Source organism: Toxorhynchites rutilus, chromosome 2, assembly GCF_029784135.1.
Source record: "Toxorhynchites rutilus septentrionalis strain SRP chromosome 2, ASM2978413v1, whole genome shotgun sequence".
Taxonomy (NCBI): domain Eukaryota; kingdom Metazoa; phylum Arthropoda; class Insecta; order Diptera; family Culicidae; genus Toxorhynchites; species Toxorhynchites rutilus.
Window position 1 is genome coordinate 253,765,294 of NC_073745.1, and position 27,983 is coordinate 253,793,276.

The 27,983-nt window shown below is 37.9% G+C and overlaps 1 protein-coding gene across 4 annotated transcripts; it reads right to left on the reverse strand.

Moving 5' to 3' along the window:
- Window positions 1–688: 688 nt before the first annotated feature.
- Window positions 689–26,473, reverse strand: LOC129768599 (palmitoyltransferase ZDHHC15). Of its 4 annotated transcripts, none has more exons than XM_055770347.1 (6): window positions 25,883–26,468; window positions 25,075–25,196; window positions 15,848–16,207; window positions 15,661–15,784; window positions 15,461–15,590; window positions 690–1,638 (listed from the first exon to the last, which is right to left on the reverse strand). In XM_055770347.1, exons 1-6 carry the CDS (start codon window positions 26,049–26,051, stop codon window positions 1,410–1,412), a joined length of 1,134 nt encoding a protein of 377 aa, XP_055626322.1. In that variant the 5' UTR covers window positions 26,052–26,468; the 3' UTR covers window positions 690–1,409. The 4 variants fall into 4 exon arrangements, with proteins under 4 accessions (XP_055626319.1, XP_055626322.1, XP_055626323.1 ...); XM_055770348.1 differs by lacking the exon at window positions 690–1,638 and adding an exon at window positions 6,708–7,664 and having other exon boundaries at window positions 25,883–26,469; XM_055770344.1 differs by having other exon boundaries at window positions 689–1,638; window positions 15,661–16,207; window positions 25,883–26,471.
- Window positions 26,474–27,983: the final 1,510 nt, after the last annotated feature.

Below are 27,983 nucleotides of genomic sequence, written 5' to 3' on the forward strand. Positions count from 1 at the left end.
CGCGCAAAAATACCTTTTCAACAAGCTATAGTATGACTCGATACAATGAATACAACTAGAACTACGCGCTTACAACGACACCTCGCGGAAATACCGCAGGACTTTTTTGACAGCCTAATATATGGTAATGCCGATGCGACGCATCCCTGCCGCTCATATTTCACCCGCTTTGCGGTTCGCTCCAACCCTGCATCGCCCAACCCAACCACGCAGCACGGACCCTTGGCCTCCAGCATTCTGTCAGCGGTGAGGGCAAGACGTGTGCTCTGCGGCCAAAGCATAAAGCATCTCCGAAATGGCTGGTCTTTTTTGGTGGCTAAAATCACACACTCACTTTTTGGCTTCCATTGTTCGAACTAGTCGACAACAAATGAGGATACGACTTGAAAAGTCACCAAATGGCAAGTTTTTTCATTGCAATCGCCCACGAGAATTGAGTGCAGTGACGTCTCGTCCGGCTGTTCAAACTGTTCATAGGACCAGTAGACTCCCATTCAGTCCCATTACCTTGAATGCTCGGCCAAGCCTTTCGCAATCGACCGGATTGCAGTCGTCCGGGGGCAAGCTTTGCTCCTTATGACTACCGCTTCTTAATTTTTTTACGAATGATGATGAATTTTGACTAGAAAACGAACAAGAGGTAGGCACCAAACAAGAGTTATAAATGCTTGATATTATCACACCCGATAGAAACATTATACCAATTTCCACATGGTTCCTCTACTCTAATCATATCATGTATAGTTTTCATAACATTTCTTTTTTCAACCTCCGTTTCACACTTACTGTTTCAACAAAACTCTCAATAAAAGTAGACTATATCCCTATATATTATACTTTCTTCAACTATGGATTGTACATTACACTACCATATCATCTGCTGCTGTCCATCTTTGTTTCTACAGCCCTAAGTTGTCTTACGAAAATCACCTTCTGATCTGGGTTTTGCCCGTTTATCACCTTTCGATTATCAAATGAAAATCAAATGATCTTATACAATAGTAACATGCTCTAGTTTGGAGATGTTTTTGCGGGAAAAAAGGTCTTGTATTGTTCTCTAGTGTAAATTAAATGCACAAAAGGAATGGATTGTAGAGATACGCACTTCAATTCAGTCATGTTGTTGCACTCCTGGCCAGTATACACAATAATCTATTAAATTAAGCCTTCAGTAATTGTTCTGAAAAACATCATCCGACGCGAAGGAGAGTCGAATGCGGAGAATGTCATCCATAACGTAGTCTATTGAACGATACAGCAAATATACTAATTACCTATTCTAACAACTGTTACTTCGAACTGTCTAAGCATTATCTTCTTCTTTACTTTTTTTGTAATTTAAGTATCTTATCACCTTCTTCTAGTAGCGCCTAACGCCGCAGTTGACAGTCTGACACACCTAGCTGCACTCAATGAAGTAGATTAGCGGAATGACTGAAAATCGTCGTTTCGTACTCATTGTCATCATCGTCGTCGTCCACCTGTATCACCTCGTGATGATTGCGTTGCTCATGATGGTTGTTACGATTGGGTTGCGTCTGGCGTCGGTTAGGGCGGTTGTTCGCTAGCTCACCGCTGAGCAAGGACTCGGCATCCTCGTCGTAATAGCGAACGGTGTATGACACCCCATCACCGATGCTGGAAGAAAGACAGTAGTTTCATCATTGTAGAACTTATGAGTTCAGCTGATGGACATCGAATGGCTGTGACAAAGAACGCTATTGGACCAAAGTTCATGCCAAACTCATGATGAACTCGCTGAATCTTTGAGGAACCCAACTAGCGATTTCAAACCATCTTAAAGCTATGACTATAGCGAGTGGATCCACTACGACAACTCAGAGCGCGAAAAAGCAAGTTCTGGAGTAAGTATTCGTGGCAAGAAATTTGGTGCAATCAGCTCGAAGTGTTCTAATGTCAGTTGCACCAGCATAACGAAATCATCATTGAGGAATGACAACAGAAGTTAGGGATTGCATTACCGTACCAAAATTGCAATAACCGGTTATTCGGTAATGAAAAATTCATTACCGGTAAAACCGGTAAATTAGCGGTAAAAACATACTTAAAAATAAACCATTTTCTTGAAGAAACGAATTTTATTTATAATGATTAGTTTACAAAAAAGCAGACGGGTCTGAGCCTAGGGGCACGGACGGGATCTTGACATAGGACTGTGACTGTGTGTAGTAATTGCATTTGAATTGTGTTTTTCATTGTTCAAAATTTTTAGGGTTTTTTCTCCTATGCTACATCAAATGGAAACCCTGAAAAATCCGTTTCCTGTATGAACTTGTATCCTTTAACGGATTAGATGAGATAACGTGGTAGAATCCGGAATCACATTCTGTTCAAAAATGTACACAAAAATACCATTAAAGTCATTACTACCCTTTTCTTCTGTTTATTCAATTATGCAGAAGAAGTCAAAGAGTCGTCAGGTATCATTTTAAAACACAAGTCTAAATAGTTAAGATCTACATAAATATAAGCCTAAGCCGAATAATTCTATGACTACAGAAATATATAGATAAAAATGGCATAGCCCGGTGGAAGACATACATGGGGAGCATAATATTAAGATCGCGACTACTCAAGCTATCATAATCTGGTATGCGTGAGTAGACTCTTTCGATCTTCTAAATCAGCAACCAGTTAAATTCATTAATTGCATTTTTTACATAACCAAACAACATGCTCGATATTATGACGATATTATGATAAATTGTTAGTAGCAAGACCTACAAGATAGAAACGTGAATTGAGCACGAACCCATTGGGCAGCATTCAATACAATAACTGATAAATGCCTATTATCGGTAAATGGAGAATAATTCATTATACGCATCAACTTACATTGTAAGCTAACGCCCGAATTTAGGCAGAATGATTGCTCGTTGCGTCCGGGAGGAAAGCGAGTGGTTAGTGCAATCGAAAGAAAACATACCCATTTTAATCGTCAAATTGTTAACTATTTTTGCTAGTCGTTTCGCCCAACCTCAGGTGAAATTTCTCGGATACATTATCTGTAGTGATGGGATTATGCCTCTTCCGGATAGGGTTACCATATCTACAGAATAATCTGTATTTATACAGATTTTTCATACTTTTAAAAACAAAGAATCTGTAGATACAGATTACAGATTTTTGGGAATCCATACAGAATTTACAGATATTTTAAAATAAGGTTCCAATATTATACAATAATTATTCTCATTCTATCAATTTCAATATTTTTTTCCAACCTCACTCACTTTTTTGCTTTTCATACAGATTTACAGATTTTTCAAAATAACGATCCAATATTAGTTATGACTTGATCTCAATAATATTTTTCCCAACTCACCAATTTTATTCATATAGCTTTCGAATCAGTCTGAATGATAGTCATTTTGGCATTCGTATGTAGCGTGTAATAGTGCTTACTCATGTTTAATCTAAGGCGAAAAGATGCAAAAGTCTGCGTCATCGACTAGCTTTACAATAAATAAATAACACTGTTTATCTTTTTTTGTAATAAATCACAGTGAATGCGAATTTTCACAGTGACCCCATCAACAGCGTCAAATTCATAATAACTATGCCAACCAATGTTACTAAAGCTTAGATTATGTTTCAAAATTAAACTTATAAATTTAACCCTTTGCGGTCGTATTAAATTTCGACATGTGTGTCGCACTGGTCGCAATTATTTTTACTTGAAAAAGCAGTGACGTATAACTTTGTGAGATCATGGAAATTGAACAATATTCCTTTATTTTTTGTAAACATCCGATAAGTATTTACTAAACAATGTTTTTATATTTATGTCTAAAAAATATTTGCTATAATACTTTTGAGTGTGATCTGATACATTGTTGCATAAATTATAATATTAGTATACTTCTTTGCTGTGGTGACTGATAGCAGACAAACAACTGCAAAAGGTTAATACAGATTTCGATACAGATGTTCTGAGAAAAAACACAGATAAAAAGATTTTTTGAGACCAAAACCACAGATTTTATTATGACAACCCTGCTTCCGGATCGCGTAGAAACTATAATGAAATTCGAGCAGCCTTCAACTGTGAAACAACTCCGTCGTTTCCTCGCTCTTGTGAACGGTTACAAACGATTTATGTGCGATTCACATAGAACGTTACGGAGAAGAACGTCTACGTTCCGTCAACGTCTCCACCAATTCACACATGCAGTCAATGCTTGCACCAGCACCGTCACGTCATATGTCAAAAGAATGATTTATTTAATGTTACTCATGGTGTCGCCACGTACAACAATTCTAAATTGCAATGTCCTCTTTCAAATCAGCATGCCTAGAATCAGTTCTAAATTTTGAGAAGTTCTATGAAAATCATTGAATTCAATTATTTAAATGCTTAAACCCCCTAGTCCCGACCATTATTCAACAATAATAATATATAGACTATTTCTCTCAACGACTGATTTTCACTCCGAAATTTGGAACTAAGAGATATGTTGGCATAAAAAGTACAGTAAGTTACTTATAATGCGACATACCGAGGCACCACTCAGTGTAGCATTGGAGGCGATTTTGACCAGCAATTGAGCATTCGCCACTGGTGGCGACTTTCAATGTGGGGTTATAATTTGGGCCCCAAGCTCAATGTTTACAAAAACGTCCAATTAGAGGTAAAAATGTCCAATTCAACGTTGCATCACAGGTCTATCCAATTAGTTAAATGTCGAATTAGATTTAAATTACTGTACAATCAAAATCAAAACAAAAGCCGAGACACAAATCCCAGACAAAAACCCAAGGAACCGTCCCTCTCCGTCAATTATTCTTTTCTACAAATCGTACCGGTCGTTTTCGTTGAACGTATGCTGACGGGTCGTTACGTTGCCGGTCTATGTGAATGTTTTCATAATAATTGCATGGTAGAATAACTGACGTAACGTGACGTGACGGTACGTGAACGTGACGTGGAGGTTGTATGTGAATCGCACTTTATTCCCCAAGCTAGTGATCAGCAAGCAGATTACGTGCGATGGTTCCAGGAAATAAAAAAAATTATAATCGAAAACTGATTTGGACAAATGCTGAAAAGAATCATTCGAACTTTGCAAGAAGGCTCTTTCTGATGCCGTGTTGTTGCATTATCCAGGATTGTAAATATGCATTCGTACGGATTGACCTGGTAAAAAAATCCTTACAGCAACCATACGAAGGACCGTTCAAGATCTTAGATAGAGGTGACAAGTTTTTCGATTTGTTGGTGGCAGGAAAACATCAACGAACATCAATCGATCGAATCAAGGCTGTATTTGTATTAGAAGAGAATGACAAAAAAGTAAATGAAGACGTTAAAACTACAGTGTCGCCATCTGATCATCGTATACAATTTTTGGTGTAACTGGAGGGGGTACTGTGGAGATACGCTCGAATTGATTAGCCCCTTGCACCAAGTATACACGCACACACATACCATCATATATTTTAGGCAGTTAGTTTTTCAGACTGAGAAATTTCAGTTAGTTTCCATCAGTCGACGCTAGAACAAGAGGATAAAGATTTGTAATTAAAATAAAACGTTTTTCCTCACTCGCAACTCGAATCCCACAGACCAATGAACGTTCGCTTAGCAAGAAAACGTGAATGTTTGAAGATATTGAGCTAGTAGCTAGGGTCAGCTAGTTGTAAATAAAAACAAAAAAGTAATCTGCAATGAGCAGCTCGATGTAAATTTTCGTCTGCAGAAATTAAGGTTCTCCTTACGTGAGTGTTTTAGCATCACTTTACTTCCAGTTTATTGAATCGGCGGTCAGTTTTCTCATTTTTACTCCAGAAATATTGATGAAAACAAATACTAATCAAAACTAGAAAGACGGGCACTCCATATCGAAGGAAAAGACAAACATTTCGTTTTGAAAATAAATTGAATAGTTTCATTCTTGAATTTTTATAATGTTTGTTTCTCGCTGGTTTTAATTTCGTAGTAGATTTATTTTTGTTTTGCGGCCCGCGACACCATGCCTAACATGTGTTTGTGGCCCCTCTGAAAAAAAGGTTGAACACCACTGCCCTAGACAAGTGCACCCGTGGCCGAGTGGTTAGCGTCTCACATTATCATGCCGGGTGTTCGGGTTCGATTCCCGTTTTGATCGGGGGATTTTTCGTCAAAGAAATTTCTTCCGACTTGCACTGTGGTCACGCATATTCTAGAGCTTGCCCCGCGGAATACATTCAAGGCGTGTTATTTGGCTTAAGAAATCTCAATTATGTATTGATAAATGACGCTAGTTAATGCATACGTTGAGACTGCAAAAGTTCCACAGGGAACGTTAACGCAATTCAAGAAGAAGACCACTGCCCTAGATAGATAATCCGTTGGCTGGTGATTGATCCTTGTAGTGTGAACCTTCCGTGACCAACTGCAATCAAAGTTTGATGATGTCTCTTCAGTGGAAGTCAAAATACAACGGATAGTTCGTCATACATAGTTTACGGGATAAAGGAAACTTTTTGTGATTTAACCTTATGCCTTTACATCACTGTTCGTCGCTAGAGATGAGAAAATTTGACTTGTTTACAAATGACAAAGATAGACTGTGATATGTTGATCGAATTAGGCAGATTCTGGCCATCAACTGCTTCAAAACTCTGAGATAATATTTACCAGATGGAACAAATTCTTTATAGGTAATAATTCATCTCTAGCGTATTATAGCAATAGAAACTACATGTTAAAGGCGAGTTTCATTTTATTCGTTCTCAATGTGCTGATGATAGTTTGTATGTATAGGATTGCATCTAGTTTCTCTCCAATGATTACGATGTGACAATTTTCTATCCTACAAATATAAAGCTTTACCACTAATTACCGTACTTAGATTAGCCAACGAAACTCTATATACTATTTGTTGTTTGTTTCGTTTGTTTTTCTATATCACCTAGATATGCGTTCATCTATTCGTTTCATTTATTTTCCTGAAGTAGTTTGTTTATCGCAGTTGTGATTTCCTCTCTTTATTTTGTTCGATTTGATAATACATCAATTAACCCTACTGTAAGTACAGCTCCAAAAATATTGCTGATTCGATAGGAACACACTCATTTCTCACCGGGTCAATGTCTCGAAATAGATTCACAGTAGATATAATTCACTAGAACATATAAGACATACATTACAGCTTCCGATATCCAGATGTTAAAAGCATAGTTGAAAAAGCAAATATAATTATTCCAACTTAACGGTTACTTAACACTTAAGCATGCCTTTTTTTCCTATCTCTTATTCAAATCATTGAATATGATTGCCTCAATCCGCCGCGATATGCGTCATTGCACCGCAACTGATTGCTGATCACAACAGAACATTGTTGATGATAGATTGTAAGTCTCCGATGACAAATCTTCCAGAAATAATCAGGCTTCCACACAAGATCTTTGGACTCTTAGATTCGCTCCTAACTCCGTTCGGACGCTATTTGTGTAGTTGATGATTGAAGTGAGCTCGCTGCGGTTGTTGTTGACGGCGTTCATCGACCGTCTCTAGCCTCGTCTGTTGTTCATCGTCGTCGAGATCGTCCCTCGTCATGGTGACACGCGTGGAAGCGCTGAATTCTGACGACTGCGCCGGTGTCACGCTTGGGGACATCAAATGGGACGGTCTGACCGGGTACACCATGCCGTCCCCAAGGCTACAACGATAGAACGGAGAGAAGAAGTAGAGAATACCAGTTCAGGATACGTTTTGACGATTTCTGTTCGATGAACAACAGAGCGAGAGTTAGAAAAGCGGTAATGAGAGAGAGGCATGTTTTTGCTGATGTTAGTAAGATAAGAGCACGGTCCATTTGTCATATAGGTTTCCACTAGAACATTGGGTGTTTTTTTAATTTGCTGGAGAAAGTGCAGTGAGGTTTCTGTCTGGTTGCGTTTTTTTTTGTTAGAGTTACAACGACAATTTGACGATAAAGATGGACTATCTCCATTTCTTTCCAAATTCTAAATCTATGGAGATGTTCTTAAAACGTTGAACAAAAACTGGAATGTTTTTTTTTTCAGTTTAGTACTGTATTAAACAATTTTTTCGGATGTTGTGTTTCCAGATTATGATATTATTTCTCTTACACTTACACATAACACTTATTTGAAGATACAGTCAAAGCTCTCTATAGCGACATCGCAAGGGATCGTCGTTATAGAGAATTGTCGCTATAAAAAATTGTCTTTATAGAGAGCTCAAATGTCGCTATAAAGAGAGAAACGCCCAAGCTCACGCAAAACAATCAAATCATATCAGGAACAAAAGTAATTGATGTCTAACCATCTTGGAAATAAAAACATTAAACAATGAATATGAAATTCAGCTCATTCGTCCGGTAATTTTTATTTGAATTTTTTTTTTGTTAATAAACCAGCACCTGGAAAGCTGGAAAGCACCTGCTTGCTAGTTTTTAGAGGGTGGGCTCATAGTTTCATTGTTGAATGCTCCATCAGTCCCTGATTTAATAAATGATTGATTTTTTTTATCTCATCGCCAGACAAAATATAAGAAATTGAACATCATTGAAGCCATTATTCTTACCCTTCTCAAGACCCTAGTCCATATTTTTTACGATGAATGAGTTCGCATTGTGCGGCACATTGAATTCGTTAGACAATGTTATCTTTTTAGTACCCTTTTCGAACCTTAGAATTATGTCCAATTTATTTTTAGCGTTAACGATTTTCGTGTATTTCAACTCATTTTGGGCAGTGAATGTTTTCGAAGTGAAACAAACGATACTTCAAGTTATTGCCTGATTTTATGTTAAAAGATTTATGCATAAAACAATTGCGTAAACCATACATTCATTTTTAAATGTATTGAAAATGCAATTCATTCTTTTGCTCTAGGAGGGGATTCTTGTTCAATAATGCTTCGATTAATTTGTTTCAATAAGCTTTCCCTAGCTTTTATGGCTTTTATTTCTGTTTTTGTAAGTATCCGAAAATGTAAATCAGTTGGGCGTGAACAAATGTTCACAGTTGATTAAACTTTATAATACACAACATAGACTATTTACGTTCGTAGGGACTAACATTGACACACACACACTATGAGTGGAGTGAAATTGAAAATTGTCGCAATAGAGGATGTTATGTTTTAGTAAATAGAACCGATAATGTGTCGTTAAAGGGAAGGTCGTTATAGAGAAATGTCGCAATAAAGAAAAGAATTTCTATGCGATTTGAAGGGACTTTCAAACATGTCGTTATAGAGAGATTTGTCGCTATAAAGATTGTCGTTATAGAGAGCTTTGACTGTATGTTACATTGGTGAAATGGGTTATTATAACATTGAATAAGTGATGGTTTATTCTTTTAAATGTCATGATATTGAAAATATTCTCTAATTCTATATATATTTAAGAATTCGTAATTATTGAATGAAAAATCATGTGAAACATCATAAAATATTGAGAACTGCGTCGCAGTTATTTATTCCACGCGATGAATGACGTAAGAGGGCTCAAGTCACGGTGTTCCCGCAGACGAATAGCGTAACTATAGAGCAATTCCAAATGAAATCGTCCTAAAAATGCAAATTTTCAAAACATGTATTTTTGATTCGAATGAATGTTTGTATTCCGTTTGGGTTGGAGGAAATATGAATTTTCCACAGCAATTGTGAATTTTGGACTCAAATGTAACTTTTCAATAGGGCGTAGCGATTTTAGTAAGAGAAATCTTCAATAATTTATGTCTCAAAAACTATGAGCCGTACCGAAATAGTGTATTAGAAGGATTTATAGAGTATTGATGTTTAAATGTGAAAAAAATATACACTGAGAAAAAAATTTGATTTTCAATATCCAAAGTATGTGTTTTTAATTTTTTTCATATAAAATAGAACTTATGTAGAAAATTCAAAAAATGTGTCCAAGATGGTAAAACTATTTTTGTCGAACTTTTTATGAATTTTCGAAACATACAATTTCTGTATGTTAACAATCAAGTTTAGCCACAAATTATGAATCCTGATGCGATTTAAACAAAAAATTTATTATTAATTTCCTTCTAAATGTAGCCATTCTTGAGTGATTTAAAAAAATATTTCTATTTTTTTTATAGTAAACTAGCAAACTTCGTCCCGCCCAAAATTTATTTATCGTTATCACATTCATGTTTTCTTACTTAGCACACGGTCATGGGTCCAATCGCAGAACTGTTCATTGATTGATCTTCTAATCTACCCTTTAAAATTATCTTTTACTATAACATTCCTAGTACTTCTACCTAAACTCGTTTTTATAATATCAGATTATTTTCAGACACAATTCTCGTTCAAGATTTTTCAACCACCTGCAAATAACATGTTTCTCCGTTACATGGAATAAATGTTTGATACAAGAAATCTGATAGAATAAAGACAGCTCTAAATCGGACAATTCCTTTCTCGAGTTTTGCTCTTATCAACACATTCGGTGACCATTTTTATTTATATAGATAGAAGAAGATGTGCGAGTGCGATTTATCACATTAAAATCCATTTCCACTTTTGAACAAAAATCAATTTCGTTAGCGCAAACATCATATGGACTAACAACGCGTGTCACTATGTAATTGTAGAACATATGCGAATTGAATTCTCCAAATTTTCCCATTTTCCTTCAGAGTTTTCCAATTGTCATGTTTGGTTGAAATATGTGTATTATTTTTACGGGACCCCCTTTCCATTTCACAGAGGGAAGGAAACACCATAGAAACATTTCTCGTATCCAAAAATCTCCACATGCCAAATTTGGTTCCATTCGCTTGATTTGTTTTAGAGTTATACAGAAGTTTGTGTTTAATTCGTATGGCAGCCTCCCTCTAAAGGGGGGAAAGGAGTGCCAATCCACCATAGAAACGTTTTGTGTCCCCTACCTCCACATGCCAAATTTGGCTCGATTTGCTTGATTGGTTCTCGAGTATACATAAATTTGAGTTTCATTTGTATAGCAGCCTCCCTTAGAGAGGAAGGAGAAATGAGTAACCACCATAGAAACATTTGTTGTACCCTATAACCTTCATATGCATAATTTGGTTTCATTTGCTTGATTAATTCTCGAGTAACGCAGAAATTTGTGCTTCATTTGTATGACAGTTCCCTCCCTAAGAGAGGGGGGTGGAGTATCGAACCATCATAGAATCATTTATTGCATCCTAAAACCTCAATATGCCAAATTTCGTTTCATTTGCTTGATTAATTCTCGAGTAATGCAGAAATTTGTGTTCCATTTGTATCGGAGCTCCCCCTTAGAGAGGGAGGTGGAGTGTCTAACCACCGAAAAGCATTTATTGTACCCTAAAACCTCCACATGTCGAATTTGGTTTCATTTGCTTGATTAATTCTCGAGTAATGCAGAAATTTGTGTTCGATTTGTATGGGAGACCCCCCCCCCTTAGAGAGGAAGGAGGTGTCTCGAAGTATCATCAGAACCATCCCCGACTCCGAAAACACCTACACACCAATTTTCATGTCGTTCGGTTCAGTAGTTTCCGAGTCCATAAGAATCAGACAGACAGACAGAAATCCATTTTTATATATTAGGCTGTCAAAAAAGTCCTGCGGTATTTTTTTGAATTTTCATTTGTTCATAAAATTAGTTACAATCATCTGTTTTAAGTCAAATATGCGCCGTTTTGTTCGATGACTTGTTCCCAACGAGATGCCAACTTCATAATACCCCTTATTGGCAAAAAACTCGGATAGCCAATTTTCACAGGCCTCTTTTGTGGCTAACTTCTGACTACCTAGCTCGTTCGCCATGGACAAAAACAGGTGGTAGTCACTTGGTGCAAGGTCCGGACTATACGGCGGACCTCCCATCCGAGCAAGAACCTCCCATCCGAGCTCCCGGAGCTTCTGGCGCGTCACCAAAGAAGTGTGTGGCCTGGCGTTGTCCTGATGGAAGACAATGCGGCCTCTGTTTATCAAAGATGGCTTCTTCTTCATGAGTGCTACCTTCAAGCGGTCCAGTTGTTGGCAGTACAGGTCCGAAGAGCGTTTGGTCATAGGGAAGCAGCTCATAATAGATTATTCCTTGACAATCCCACCAAACACACAGCAGAACCTTCCTGGCCGTTAATGAGGGCTTGGCCACCGTCTGAGCCGCTTCAGCGGGCTTCGACCACGACCGTTTGCGCTTCACGTTGTCGTAAGTGACCCACTTTTCATCGCCAGTCACCATCCGCTTCAGAAACGGGTCGATTTTGTTGCGATTCAGCAGCGATTCACATGCGTCGATACATAAACTGCACAAATTTTATTGGCAGCTTGAGATGCATTTTTGCCTTTGTCATAGTAGTACTGTAAAATATGTCGGATTTTCTCTTTATTTTGCTCCATATTTGCGACACTATAACTCACGAACGACTTAACCAAACAAAACACTCTCAAGGAATATATTGTAGCGCGTAAAAATACCTTCCCAACAAGCTATAGTATGACTCGATACAATGAATACAACTAGAACTACGCGCTTACAACGACACCTCGCGGAAATACCGCAGGACTTTTTTGACAGCCTAATATATAGATAGGCTATTTTAATATGGTTGTCGTGTTATACCGTCATGTTCATGAAATTTTATGAATTTGCTTATAATATCCAACAACTTTTTCAAATACAGCATTATGGTTAAAATACATGTTTGGGAGTTACGTTGAAAAACATTTGAAGAGATGTGGCTTAATACAAAACGTAGCGATATGAAAAAAAAATTGTTTTGTCTTAATATAAACTTTTGACATATTATTCGTGTTACACAATTAAAACACGAACAGTTTTCAATGTAGATTTGAAATTCCAACAACACAAATAAACCACGTTGATTCAACCGGACGTTATGGGTATAAAAATAACTAACTTGTTTACTTTATGTCTAGATTGTACCTGAAGTCAGGTATCTCGTAATCAGATTCAAACATCGTTCATCAGTCGGACAATCTTCCTTATAGAGTGTATAACAGTACTTATTTCATTCGTTTGTTTATAATATATATTTTTCGAAACGAATTTTAAGAAGTGACTGTTTACTAGAATGATGTGGTCGCCCTGAAATGGTTTTTTTTTCAGAATCAGTTGACGATTAATTCTTACCCTCGCATAACAATACACAAGCGGATTATACAGTCATTTGCAAAATTAAGTATACACCCCAGGTTGGTTTGTTATTTTTAAGTTTTTCGAAGTTAAAAAATAAATAATTAAATGCGACTCATATTCATCGTAAAATTGATCCTTTTCACTCTCATGTAGTGATAAGAAAAAAAATTGAATTTCTACTCCATGTTTAAAAAACAAACAAAAAATCTTCAACTCAGACGTTGCAAAATTGAGTGTACAGTTCGAGTTTTTCTTGAAAAAGAAAATTGAAATCAGTTCAGAAATGTTAACAGATAACAAAATTCATTCTCCTAGTATTTGGTACGGCCCCCTTTGGCGTCCAGCATTGTCTGCAAGCGCCGAGGCGAGATTCTTGGTCACTGTAAACAGAATGCTCTCCCAGATCTCCTTAATCGTCGTTTCGAGTTCTGCTTCGTTCCCTGGGTTTTAGTCTTCAGGCATTTCTTGATTTTCCACCATAGATGGCCAATAGTGTTCAAATCCTGTAATTGTGGAGGTGTTTTAAGTTGATTGGGACATTATAGAGTAGGTACTCCCGAACAATGAGATCAGTTTGCTTCGGGTCATTATCCCGTTGAAAGTATTAATCACGAAAGAGACCCAATTTTTGCACGGGACGCAGCCTTGTTTTACTGTGGGAACCAAATGGTGAATCTGGAGCACCGATCCTGGTTTCCTTCACATCATCTGTCCTCAATCCGATTCAAAGAGATTGGTTTTCGGCTCATCCGTATAAAAGATCCTGTTCCAGAACTCCTTAGCTCTGTTTACATATGCCTTAGTTGTTTTCTTCATATTCACCTTTGAGACGAAATATTTGTCACGGCTAACACGACCTCTCAGATTGTTCCTGTGTGCTGTTCTCCGGACATAGTCTATGCTGACAAGTCTTCCAATGATGCCGGTTACTTCGGTAGTCAATTTAGGAATGTTTGTTATAGGGTTCTTCCGCAATGTTCGCACAATTACTCATTCATCATCAGAAGACAGGATACGTTTGTGTCTTCTACTCGGGAGATTTTTCATAGTTCCTTCGTATTTCCCCATGTTTATGATTTTCTTTGCTGTATAGTGGGTTCTTTTGAGTATAGCTGCTATTTTCTGCAATGTCTTTCCACGGCAATTTATACTTATTATATCATTGTACGCGTAACAATATCTATTTCTTTCCTCTAACATGTCACACTGATAACAACTTTTTCAAACATCAATAAAAAACAAAAATCAACGCTGCCCGAGCAGTGGTTAAATGTTGACACCAATCACTGACAAAAAACGTACGCTAAAGTGCGATTCACATACAACATCCACGTCACGGTCACGTCACGTCACGTCACGTTACGTCAATTATTCTCCCATGCAATTCTTATGAAAACATTCACATACACCAGCCACGGAAACTTCGACTTGCCGTTGATGGTGTATGTGAATGCTTTCATAAGAATTGTATGGAAGAATAATTGACGCAACGTGACGTGACGGAACGTGAACGTGACGTGGATGTTGTATGTGAATCGCACTTAATTCGCAAAGATCTTACTTACAAGGCTAATTTGTTCGGAGAAAATTTAAGGTGTACAATTTTGCGATGCCTAGAATAGATATTTTTAGGAATAAACAATTAGCAGAAAACATTTGGCGGAATTTTAATGCACGTACAGCTAGTTAAATGTGTGAGTAAATGATATGCCTCAAAAGAATCAATGTATTCAAAATATTTTATACCAAATAAATGGAAGGTATCGTGAAGTAGCATTTGTACACTCAATCTTGCGATTGACGGTTTGTGAGGGGCTTAAAATAAAAGGGATGTAAGCAGTGGCGTCTCGTGAGTAAATTAACTAGCTGTGCACCTACACGGTGACCCAAAACTTTTACTCAAAACTGCAACATAAGGGTTAATTAACGGTCGAATATTGTTTTCTTTATCCAAGAATTTCAATGGATTTGGTGAACCATTTCGTGTTTCATCGTAATCCAAGCATTTCAGAGTCTAATTCTAATTTTGAACTATTTTTCATAGTCGACATTTATTAGCATAGAAATAACCCTTAAGAAAGACATAGTTTTATGCCAAACGGCATAGGACTCTTTGTGCTATAAATATAGTACAACCATGGAAGTCTCAAATTAACTTTCCTGCTGTACGATCCAACTAAACTGTTGAACAAAAAGAATCATCTCTCGTCAAAGAGCACATTGAATGTATGTAAAAATATTCTAAGCCCACCAACAAGTATTGCAGTTATAATATGATAAAGCAAAACAATCTTAATAATTAACAATTTACAATCCTTTTGAACTAAAAAAACAGAAAACAATACTTGAAAACTCACCTAGTATAGATTGGCAGGAACCACAGTCTTCGGTCATCACCAAAAACCTCCTGGAAGTTGTTCAATTTACCTAAATGGAATCCGTTTTTGTCCGGCCCACCGTGCCGAAAGATTGGGGTACGGAATGATTCTGAAAATAATGGAAAATTTTACGCACAGCCCATATGTTGTACTGCTGGAATACTTCGGATGATACCAACCTAGAGTAGTCCTATTCAGGAAGACTAAATAGCAATGGTAACCGAATAAACTAACCAAACTGATTGCAAACATCAACGAAACGAAGAACAAGAACAGAATGTGAAACCGTCCGTCGACTTTGCCCTGAAAGACAAAAAAATCATTATATTCATGAAATATATCTGCAAAATTTCGTCTCCCTCTCACCTCTCTTCCGCTCATACTCCAGATGAGCTCCATGTACATGACCGTGGTGAAGGCAATGTACAAACAGTACAGCAGCGCATACCCAAGGAACAGGATGAAAAATTTGTAGTTGGTAAAGTTGATACAATTGTTCACCCACGGGCAGTGGTGATCGAGCTTAAGCACACAAACGCCGCACACGCTACAGTGGTGGGCTCGATCCGGTTTGATTAGGCGACACTTCTCGCAGAAACGTACCGACGCGTTCAGGGTACGTGTCACGATGGGGAGCTCCTTGGCGAACGACTCCAGGATCTGCTTTTGTTCCTCCTCGCTTTGGGCTCGCAGCAGCTGATCGAGCTCGGTACGGGGCACTCGGAACTGTAATATAGGAATAGGGGAAAGTACAGTAAATCCCGTTTTTGTGTGCTTTTCTCAAGTGCGACACGAAGAGGGCACGTAGCTGATCACGAACGTGACTTCACGGTGAAAACGAAATGATTTGTATACAAGCTTATATACATTTTATTCCGTTTTCACTGTGAAGTGACGTTCGTGATCAGGCCCAACATATCTCAACGTACAGATGGAAAACAAAAGGAGATCGAACGTTGATTACGAATAGTTTCATTTGTATTTGGGTTATTTCCTTGAAAAAACTCTTTTTAAGCAGTCCCTATCCACTGCATAATTTTTTTTCAAAATGGGTAGCGAAAAATATTTTCTCAAGCTACTGGTTAAGATCAGTACAATTGTTTTTTATTCGATTTTTCTTTTTTTTTTTGCCCCATAGTGGGGGCAAAGGTGCGCACCGTACGGGGCAAAGGTGCGCACTTATTGAATTCAATTTCTGAAATAACTTATACAAAAATAAATGCTTTATCATCAGAAGCGGGAGAACCATTACTAGAGAGTGTAGGCACCGTCCAGTAGGCAGGAGGGGGGTGTTCTGTGTTCTTTTTATGGGTGGAGAAGAGTGGGTGTTATAGTCGAACATACCATGTGGCAATTTTTGGGAGGAAGGAGACTGACAATATAAGATATCCAAAAATGTCCAACATTTGAAACAGAATTCTTTTTTATTAACAAAATATTAATGAATGAAAGGGGTGTAAGTGATTTGATCGATTTCTCTACATCGACTCTCTCGTTTGGTCATAACTCAGCTGCAAACTAATTTCCCGCTTTATTTGTCAATGTGAAAGATAGGACAGAATCTCATCTATCGGATTCTATAGCAAACTCAAATTGAAACGTTCTTGCAGTTGAGTTATTAACTAAAGAAAAAGTTGACGAAGAGAAATCGATCAAGTCACTTACACCCCTTGCATTCTAAGCCCCTTAATTAATATTAACAAAAAATCTATACTCGCGGAGTATAATTTCTTTTTGACATATAAACCTGATGCAGAATAAGACGCATCAATTCTGATACTGACTGTCCGTGGCTCCGTTCTTGAATTAAATCGTGAGGAACGGACACCGAAATGGATTTCGGTTTGAGGATTCCGAAGCTGTTGCTTCGTTGCGCTGTTGTGGGGTTCGAATAAACAGACGGTGGTTTTACATGAAGCAGGAAGCCCAATCTTTTCCTGCTAGTTTTTCAACTTTGTTGAATTCGTGCCGGAGGTTGTTGGCTTCCGAAAAATCGAACGCCATGAGCCGTAAATCTTTGAGAGTCATACCATAGAAAACTTTGTCCAGTGGCCTGCAGATCCTCAGACTGCTCACTCGTAAATACCTATCTGAACCGCACTAGTTACTCGCTGACACATTCCTGCAGAAGTAGAAATGTCAATAAAAGAAGATTCAAATCATAAATCACTTTCTGATATGAACCTCTTCCTCAGAGTTGATTCAGAAATACCGAAGTCTGCCGCAATCTGACACTTCGAGACTCCCTCCCGAAGCCTTTGTCGGGCCATTTGAGCATTTCTGGAGTGCATTTCTTCAAATCAGTTTTCTTCTTGTGGGTCCCGTTAAAAATTTGGTTGAAAACATTTTATAATATTTTTTCAGAGCAAAACGCTAGTGCGAGCTTTTACCCCACAGCCACTGCGCACCTTTGCCCCACAGCAACTGCGCACCTTTGCCCCACAAGCAATTTTTAACTAATCGAATTTTTAAAAAAAGCGCTTCAACTTTTTCACAAAAACGAATATGCACTATCATCTACTATAGAATAAAGGCTTCCTTGACAGTGTAGCTTCGAACTTTCCAGTTATTTTAGGTAAGTAAATTGTCAGCTCCAAAACTGAAAAAATACATCCAAACATCGCAAAACTCTTTTTACCTCATAACTTTTTGCCACTTTCATGAAATGTATCTTTTTTTATATGTGTGAGCTGCTGGTGTAATAATGTATCAAACGACTACACTGTTGTCGAAATTTTATGCTCGTTTGCTTCTAAATGGCCAATGCGCACCTTTGCTCCGCATTACTCATAGATACAAATTGCATGCAACGAAACACACTACGAAGGTCGTTTGAAAAGTCATTGGAAAGTCAGAGAGATAGCACTACTGGCGCATATCGAGGTTATGTTTAATTAGTAGCATGTCTCGAAAACACACACCAAATTTCAGCCACATCGTTCTGTTTCTTGTGCCCGAATTTATTCTATACATTATATACATATATACATCGAAGAAGTGTTTTATATATATATATATATATATATATATATATATATATATATATATTCTCACCCGTTTACATCTATTTTCAGGTGAATAAATCCATCTATAGCTATAGATCTCCCTAATGTAAATCCGCCATTACAAACGAAGGCCAAAGTTAAAGTAGATAACCGACAACAAACCAAAAAACCAAGAATCACTAGGCGTCATTATTGCCAAACACTAACATACACGAAAATATCGAGCAAATCAAATTACTAAACATTCATTCAGTGCAACACTATAATAAGAGGGAAACACAGAGAGGAAAAAAATGCATGAAATTCCTTAGCTTCGCGCTCCTGCAGCCGGTGCTGTTACGTCCCAGTAGTGGTGATAGCATCACTGCGCCTTTTATTTTTTGGTATCCCAGAGAGCACTTGAATATCCCTTTCCTACTCACGTTGATGCTGCTCTTCTTCAATGTAGCGGCAGCGTTTCACCCGCACATACACTAGCCGCCACATTAAAACACGAACGAACATGACCGAACTGGTCGTGATTTTAAACAGTTTCACATAAAAAATGCCAGGAACAAACGAATGTTGAATTCGAACCGATATTAAATCTAAAACAATCAGCTCAGAATGCTTCGAAAACAACATTTTTTCATCACACAACCGGTGCCACGCCATCACTATTAGCCTAAATAACACGACCAAGCACGGAGCGAACGAAAGGTACGGGCACTCTCGATGGCTACTCGCGCGAGACTCAATATTCAGTCCAAAACATGGACTATGAATACAGATAAATTCCTAATATAGATTTTTCTGTGATTGATTGTAGTGCTGCAGGTTTTTGGAAGCAATATTAACGATCAAAAAATCCTGGGACACACTGGTTTTTCCACTTCTGGGAGAATTTATACCATGCTTATCAATTCTGCCACATTCCTCAACATCGTTTGATACACTTTTCTCTCAATTCAATCTTAACACGTTGAGCCCCTATGGGCCGACGTTGAGCTTTTTGGAAGGAAAGCGCTGACTGGCTGGGAGTGACAGTTACAAAATAAAAAAAAAATAAAGTCAACCCTCCTTAATTCGATGTTCTGTATCTCGATATGTTCCCTAACTCGATGGGTTTCATGGCACCTTTGATTGATTCTACATTCTTCTCTCCATATCTCGATACCCTCCTAATTCGATGTTTCCTTGGATATCGAGTTCGGGAGAGTTGACTGTCTATATCAGTGATTTTTAACCGGTGGGGAATTCCCCCCTAGTGGGGAATTCGGTCATTAAAATGGGGAAATTGTGCAAGAGAATATTGCACATTTACTTCGTTTTGAAGATGACAATGATTGGCAAAAAATGCCACAAAAACTTTATTGGATACGCTCAAATTTGCGATCCTGAGCAAACATTTCCAAATCTGAAATGTAATGTTCAATTGAACAACTTCGCATTGTTTGAAAGACTTTCGTCAGTGAATGATGATGGAATAGACGACAAAACAGCACAGAAGACCATAAAAAAGGAAATTGTACAGCATTTGTCGATACTTTTTACAATTTAAACTTGAAACATGTTTTTCTTATATTAGGCTGTCAAAAAAGACCTGCGGTATTTCCGCGAGGTGTCGTTGTAAGCGCGTAGTTCTAGTTGTATTCATTGTATCGAGTCATACTATAGCTTGTTGGGAAGGTATTTTTGCGCGCTATAATATAGTCCTTGACAGTGTTTTGTTTGAATAGGTCGTTCGTGAGTTATAGTGTCGCAAATATGGAGCAAAATAAAGAGAAAATCCGACATATTTTACAGTACTATGACAAAGGCAAAAATGCATCTCAAGCTGCCAATAAAATTTGTTCAGTTTATGGACCCGATACAGTTTCCATTTCCACCGCACAACGATGGTTTCAACGTTTTCGTTCTGGTGTAGAGGTCGTCGAAGATGCGCCACGCTCCCAGGCCTGTCGTCGAAAATTGCGACAAAATCGCTGAATTAGCCGAGAAAGACCGACATAGTAGCAGCCGTAGCATCGGCCAAGAGCTGGGGATAAGTCATCAAACCGTTATTAACCATTTGAAGAAGCTTGGATTCACAAAGAAGCTCGATGTATGGGTGCCACACACGTTGACGCAAAAAAAACATCTTTGACCGTATCGACGCATGTGAATCGCTGCTGAATCGCAACAAAATCGACCCGTTTCTGAAGCGGATGGTGACTGGCGATGAAAAGTGGGTCACTTACGACAACGTGAAGCGCAAACGGTCGTGGTCGAAGCCCGCTGAAGCGGCTCAGACGGTGGCCAAGCCCTCATTAACGGCCAGGAAGGTTCTGCTGTGTGTTTGGTGGGATTTTCAATGAATAATCTATTATGAGCTGCTTCCCTATGGCCAAACGCTCAATTCGGACCTGTACTGCCAACAACTGGACCGCTTGAAGGTAGCACTCATGAAGAAGAGGTCATCTTTAATAAACAGAGGCCGCATTGTCTTCCATCAGGACAACGCCAGGCCACACACTTCTTTGGTGACGCGCCAGAAGCTCCGGGAGCTCGGATGGGAGGTTCTTTTACATCCGCCGTATAGTCCGGTCCTTGCACCAAGTGACTACCACCTGTTTTTGTCCATGGCGAACGAGCTAGGTAGTCAGAAGTTAGCCACAAAAGAGGCCTGTGAAAATTGGCTATCCGAGTTTTTTGCCAATAAGGAAGCGAGCTTCTATAACAGGGGTATTATGAAGTTGGCATCTCGTTGGGAACAAGTCATCGAACAAAACGGCGCATATTTGATTTAAAACAGATGATTGTAACTAATTTTATGAACAAATGAAAATTCAAAAAAAATACCGCAGGACTTTTTCGACAGCCTAATATCAAGGAACAAATTTGGACATGGTTTGAAATGCCTTCCGACTGGCAGTGACGAAAGTTTCGAATCAATTTCAGAACACACTCATCGATCTACAAATGATCGATTCTTATCCCGATATGCGGAATAAGCGTTACGAGTGTTGTGTGTTGTCTTTTGCGTAGAATTTATGTAAATCTGGATTTCCTACAATGCTGCTGATGGGAACAAAACACTGTAACAGAGTGTATATAGTGGAGGTAGTGTGTTTTTCAATTACGTTCTCAAGAATTACGATTTTGGCGGAAATCGTTCAGACGAAGATGCCATACTGACTTGCCAAACTTTATATACCTTTTTTTTGTAATCAGATACAAGCATAAACCCAAATTTGTTGCGAATATAACTTGAAATTCGTTAGTATTTTTACATTACTTTACTGATATGCTACAGACTTTCTTACAAAATATTGATAGGGGTGAAGAACTGGGTTTAATGTTCGCAAAGGGGGGATCGAACAAAAATGGTTGAAAACCACTGGTCTATATGGTTTGTTTTCGGATGTTTTACAAAATATGACTACTTTCTAGTCGAATTTCTGATTATTTTCTATGTATACAATAGATATCTTCGAGAGCTGGGACCGACACTGATACAAAACGCTCTTGATGCTGCTGAATGGAAAGCACAACAAGAACAATTCTTGGCTCAACGTGTTAATGAAACGAAGACTAAAAGAAAGGAATGCTAGCCACTAAAAATATGTAGAGCTAAACAAAAAAAATACAGGTTCCGTTATATTTCACAGCAAATAACACCTAAATACATCAAATTTGCATATGAAACATGAAACTGATCAAGAATAATCCTCGGGACACGACAAATAAACAAGCAAATTCTCTACAGATACCTAAAACAAATGTTCATGTGGATCTGGTGAAACTTGGTTACGTCAATCGTTACGATGCGTGAGTTCCACAGAACTTGACCAAAAAAACCTTCAATAGAGTGCATCTCGGTCTGCGACACGCTTCAAAAACGCAATGAAAATGCCGTTTTGAAGCAAATCGTGACGGGTGATGAAAATGAATCGTTGACAACTATGTTGAGCGGCTGAAAACTTTGGGTAAGCGGAATAATTAGCTAACCCCAAAGCCGATATTTACCCGAAGAAAGACGTACCTTGTGACTAGTGGGATTGGGTAGGAATTCAGGATAAAGAGCTTCGTCCAAGCAAGCAATCGACATATTCCCACAAATACTGCTGGCAAGTGGATAACTTAAACCGATCCAGAACTAGAACGATGCAGAACTAAAGTCCATAATCTTCTGCTTCATCTTGATCTTCTGCTTCATCTATACCTGTTCCTCAGGAACGCCGATGTCAACGTTTAATGATGTTTCCTTCGTTGTGTCCCCGTTTTATATCCCTCCTATCCGATCGATAAACTTTTACTTAGTCGCGGCAATACATGCACACACTCTTTACATATACACGGGCCAAAGGTTGTGCAGTCCACTGATCATTCAACAAGAGCCAAAGGTTGTACCGCTCATGACAACTCTACATGAACTGATGATTGCGCCGGTTAGTGACCATTCTATCCTGGATTCCTCGAGTCGAGAAAGACGCACCACGCTAGATATGAGGTACAGACTAGGGGGGCGTTGCTGATTAAGGGTCAGCTGCATCCCAATAGGAAGTATCCCGTGTCGGGCACACGTACAGAGCATTGGAGACAGCAACATCCGAATTACGAAAACACTTGTAATACTAACCTCGAGCCAACCGCGAGTAATCGGTTACATATTACTAACATAGATAATAAGAAAAATTGTCAAAGTATTGAACTCCTGGCCCCGTGAGGCTAACGCCATATGAGCCTTGATAAAAATATATATTTTGGAAAAAAAAATAAAGTCCATAATTAGTCAATGTGTTTTATCGTCTTCTTGACCACACTACAAATTCTTTTGGAGTCTGGCTGGGAAGTGCTATTTCACCAGCTGAACTAACCGGCTATTGCACCTTCAGCTTATTTTTAGGTCAAGTTTCAGGTTCTTGTTAAAATCGTCACAAACTTTCCGGACAATCTAATATGAGCTATCCTGATTTTCATTTTCATTCTTCCTGATTTTTGGAAATTGTATGTTTAGCATGTGAGTGATCAAAATCCTTTCTCGAACGGTTTGCTGATTTTTTTCCATTTCGACCGGAATCTCAGTGATAATTACAAAACTGAACGGATGTAAACAAATACTCTCAAGCGAAAAAGTGCACAAATTTTGTTAATTTCGGTCAAGTATGAAAGAAGTTACGCAAGTTTGAAAGTGTCGCAATAATTATCGACTCACCTCTTAGCGGCGTCGATTCGCTTACAGGAATTTATTTTGCGGATTTTGTGACTTTTATTGGAGACAGACAGTGTCTACTGATCATTCTACCACATCCTAGATAGTTCTTCTGAACTAGTGCAAACCAGAAAAACGATCTTGGACGATGGATTTTTTGACCACAGCGGGAATCGAACAAACGCACGATTTCTTACTAAGCGCACATTCATAGGTCCAATCGCAGAACTGTTCAATCACATGCTAATAGCTTGTTTCCCCGTTACATGGAATATATGTTTAGTATAGAATAAAGACAACCCTAAATCGGAAATTCATTTCTCGAGTTTTGCTCTTATCAACGCATTCGGTAATCCATTTTTTATTTATACAGATAGAAGACAATATAGGAGTGCGTTTTGTCACATTAAAATCCATTTCCACTTTCGAACGAAGATCAATTTCGCTACCGCGAACATCAAATGGACCAACAATATGTAATCAATATGTAATTGTAGAACACATGCGAATTGAATTTCTCGAATTTCACAATTTTCCATCAGAATTTCCTGAAAATTTTAAATTGTCATGTTTGGTTGAAATGTGTGTAATATTTTTATAGAACCCACTCTCTATTCCAGAGAAAGGAGGGGTGTTATACCATCATAGAAACATTTCTCATATCCAAAAATCCTCACATGCCGAATTCGACTTATGCAACCTCCTTCCTTCCTTTAGAGAGGAAGGAGGAGTGTCGAACCACCATAGAAACGTTTATCGATCCGTAAAACCCTTATGTGCCAAGTTTGATTCCATTTGCTTAATTAGTTCTTGAGTTATGATGAAGTTTGTGTTTCATTTGTATACTCTTAGATATGATTTTGCACAGAAGTGCACACATTTGCACACATTTTGAACATGAACATGTTGTTTTGGCTTCTTTATTCAATGTATTTCCAGTGTCTAGGTCACGTCTGGTTTTTGTACGATGTGGCGCACTGATTTAGTCTCCTCAACTTTGTTATCATTGAACACAGATCTTTTCCAGTTCGAATAATCATCCTTCATTTTTTTACGCAATACGGTGAATCTATTTGACCGCTCCGCCACACAGCGCTTGTTATCTTATCAAACGTTTTAGTGAGTACTATCGCTCACATTACCATTGTGCTTCGCCTATTTTTGCAATGGTGACCTGGTGATTCATAATCCATTGACTGGAAGAGCTTCCGTTGTAGTTTTTTTTTTGTAACTGAGAGAATTCTGCAACCGCTAATGACACATGTTTCACACTTCACCCGTTTCCCTCTTCCGAATCCACATCTACTGTAAATCCCACAGTAGTCCTTATTAGATCGAGAACCTCAGATCGAACAGTGAGAAGCAACTGTGCATTCCGAAGAACGCCGCTCTTGATCGTTTGAATAATTACTTACCCTGGAAGGTACTCGTCCGATATCCGTGAATACGGTCTGATAATAGGACCACAGGAACATTGTCAGTATCAGGTGATAGAAGAGCAGGAACAAAATTCTCTGCACAACGCTGGTAACAGTAACTGAAATCATAAAGAGAGAAAAAGTGATTTTTCTTAATGGTCCTTGAGGCACACCCAAGCATCAAAAGTATGATAGCGATTCCGCACCTGCAGCTCATATTTTTTTTTGTTTGCTTCCAACCAAATCATTTATTACTATAAGAATTTGTATTACTAATGGGAACTTATACTATAAAAATTTCACGATAGAAGAACTATCGAATTGTGTTCTCTGAATGTCTCTTTTACTAATTCAAGCCATTTGAGAGAAGTTGTTGTAGTCACCTTGTGAATAAACCCGTGATCATAACACCCTCTGCTGCATCAAAGTAGCCACTGCAATCTTTTTGCGAATAAACGTTACATCAAGAAATTACTTCAGTGATAGTTATCCGTCAACCGAGCCTACTATCTATCTTGTCTTTTTTCTAGAAAAAGACAGTAAATATCACAGCTAACAGTTCTTGTCGATTTTCAAGAACTACTCATTACGATTATTTAGAGATTTCGGAACAACCGAACTGCAATTCTTTTTTAATACGAACTTATAATTAATGGCAAGCAGTCACTTCCCTCGTTAAACTTTGCGAACGAAGAAAATTCACCCATCCAGATAAGACTCCCCGAGGCAGCAGTTACGACAAAACCGATTACTGAACGCCACCGATGCATACGAAAAAAAAAAATAAATGCATACATATACTCACAAAAGGAAAGTTGCACTACGAAGGCATAGTAAGACCATGCAATGACCGCTACGATGAACAGCACTGGGAACCACTTCATCGTCCGCACGCAGCAAACGCATCGTTCCGGCCGATCCGGACCACCGGTACCACTCCGGTGATAGTGGTCATAATTGCCCGTTATTGACATTTCTTCAATTCAGCTCCGCAGTATTATGCCCTTCGGTACACGCTGCCGTTTGCGAGCATTTATTATTTACCAGCGTGCGATACGGTTAATTTCGCTTTCCATGCACGGAAAACTGGAGAGAAAAATTTTCCTAATAAGGCTTCTCTGCTTTTTACATCGTTTCCAAGGACATTTTGCAGAACAAATATTCCTGAATGTAGCAAATTTTAGCTTGGCAATAGCACCACAAACTGATGATACAATGTGCAATGACGGTAAAACATGGGCGAGACAAAGAAAAAAGTAATTAATTAAAGTAAACTATGACACAGTCTCTAGGTGCACGAATATAGATAGCTGATTAATTGTGTTTCACTCTTCTAGTCATTGGACTGTGTCACAGATTTGTGTTCGATTCGATTTTTGTTGACACAAAACGTCAATCATAACTTTGTTTTTTTCTCTCTGACGTTCTTGCAAATGTGCTCACAGGGCTGAATTGAGAACCAGGGTTAGTAGGTTGTATCATTGGAATATACAGCAGAGGCCCGATTTTGCGTGGAACTGAGTGGGGTAACCTAAGTGGTGCGAACTCAATCTACTTCATTTTCAAGCAAATTCATGCATGTTTTCAAACGATTTCTTGCAATAAATTCTCAGGCCACCAGAGATGCCAGATTTACAAATATGTTAGTAAATTTACAGACATATCTGTAAAACACTTTTTCTTTTTGTTGTAGACTTTTTGGATATAACAATATTTCACAGTTTTTTGAAAAATAAGAGGCTCTATTCATCACATCAAAGATATTTGACTCGCCATATGACATTTTTCCATAGTTTTAATACAGAAAAGTTATTATATTTAGTTTATTTAGTATCATATGAAGTTTGGAACTCATACACATAAGTACTTTTGTCCTGACATCATTGCAGACGAAAGAGAGGATATGATTATTCACGATTATTAAAAAATTGCATTCTCTGCAGGTAGGGAAAAATCTTGAATGAAAATTGTCTCTGATAATTATTTTCTGTTCTGGATAAGATTGTTTTGCTGAAATGCAAGGAGATTTATAGAAAAATAGTTAAGTTAGGGTCAGGCCTATGTCTTCTAAGTATTTAAACAACATCGAAGAAAAATTTTCATTCTATTTTCAACAACTTACATTTGCTTTCGGGTCTGCTTATGACGAAATATGGGTTACTGTTCGATATTGTGACCACTGACATGGTTCATGGCCGTGTGATGATCTAAAACTTGTATAGCCTTGCATGGCGGATGAAAAATATACACTGCATTTTCTTATAAATTTCACCAACGAAAAGACCGCAAGCCTTGGTGGATGTCCAATATATCAACGAAGAAATACTGATTTTTATAAAAATTAACGCGTAGATCGTTGAAACATTTAAACACACTTACAACACATAAGTTATTTTTTATTTTACAACTAACATATTCACTAGAAATTTTGCGGGTAATTCGTCCCCATGCTATAAACAGTACAATAAGTTGAAACGTAAATACACTATAAATATACGAATAGATTTAAGAATTGAGTGTTCATCAACATTGTTACGATTTCCTCATATCCCATTCTTTTCCTAAAAATATGTCATTATTCTAAACGCGAGTACACCGCAAGTAATCGGTTTCCCACCCTACTAACCATAGATGTAAGAAAATTGTATATATATATATATATATATATATATATATATATATACATATATATATATATATATATATATATATATATATATATAGTTTTAAAATTATATTTAAGAATTCGGCTCCTTTAAACTTATGTAACTGAGCCTGAAAAATAAACGAATTAATAAAAAAATATATATACACTAGAAATATTTTTTATGGCAAAACAACGTTTGCCGGGTATATATACAGCCATTCCGTGCAAAACCGATATAGTGGTTCTCAGATTTTCGTCA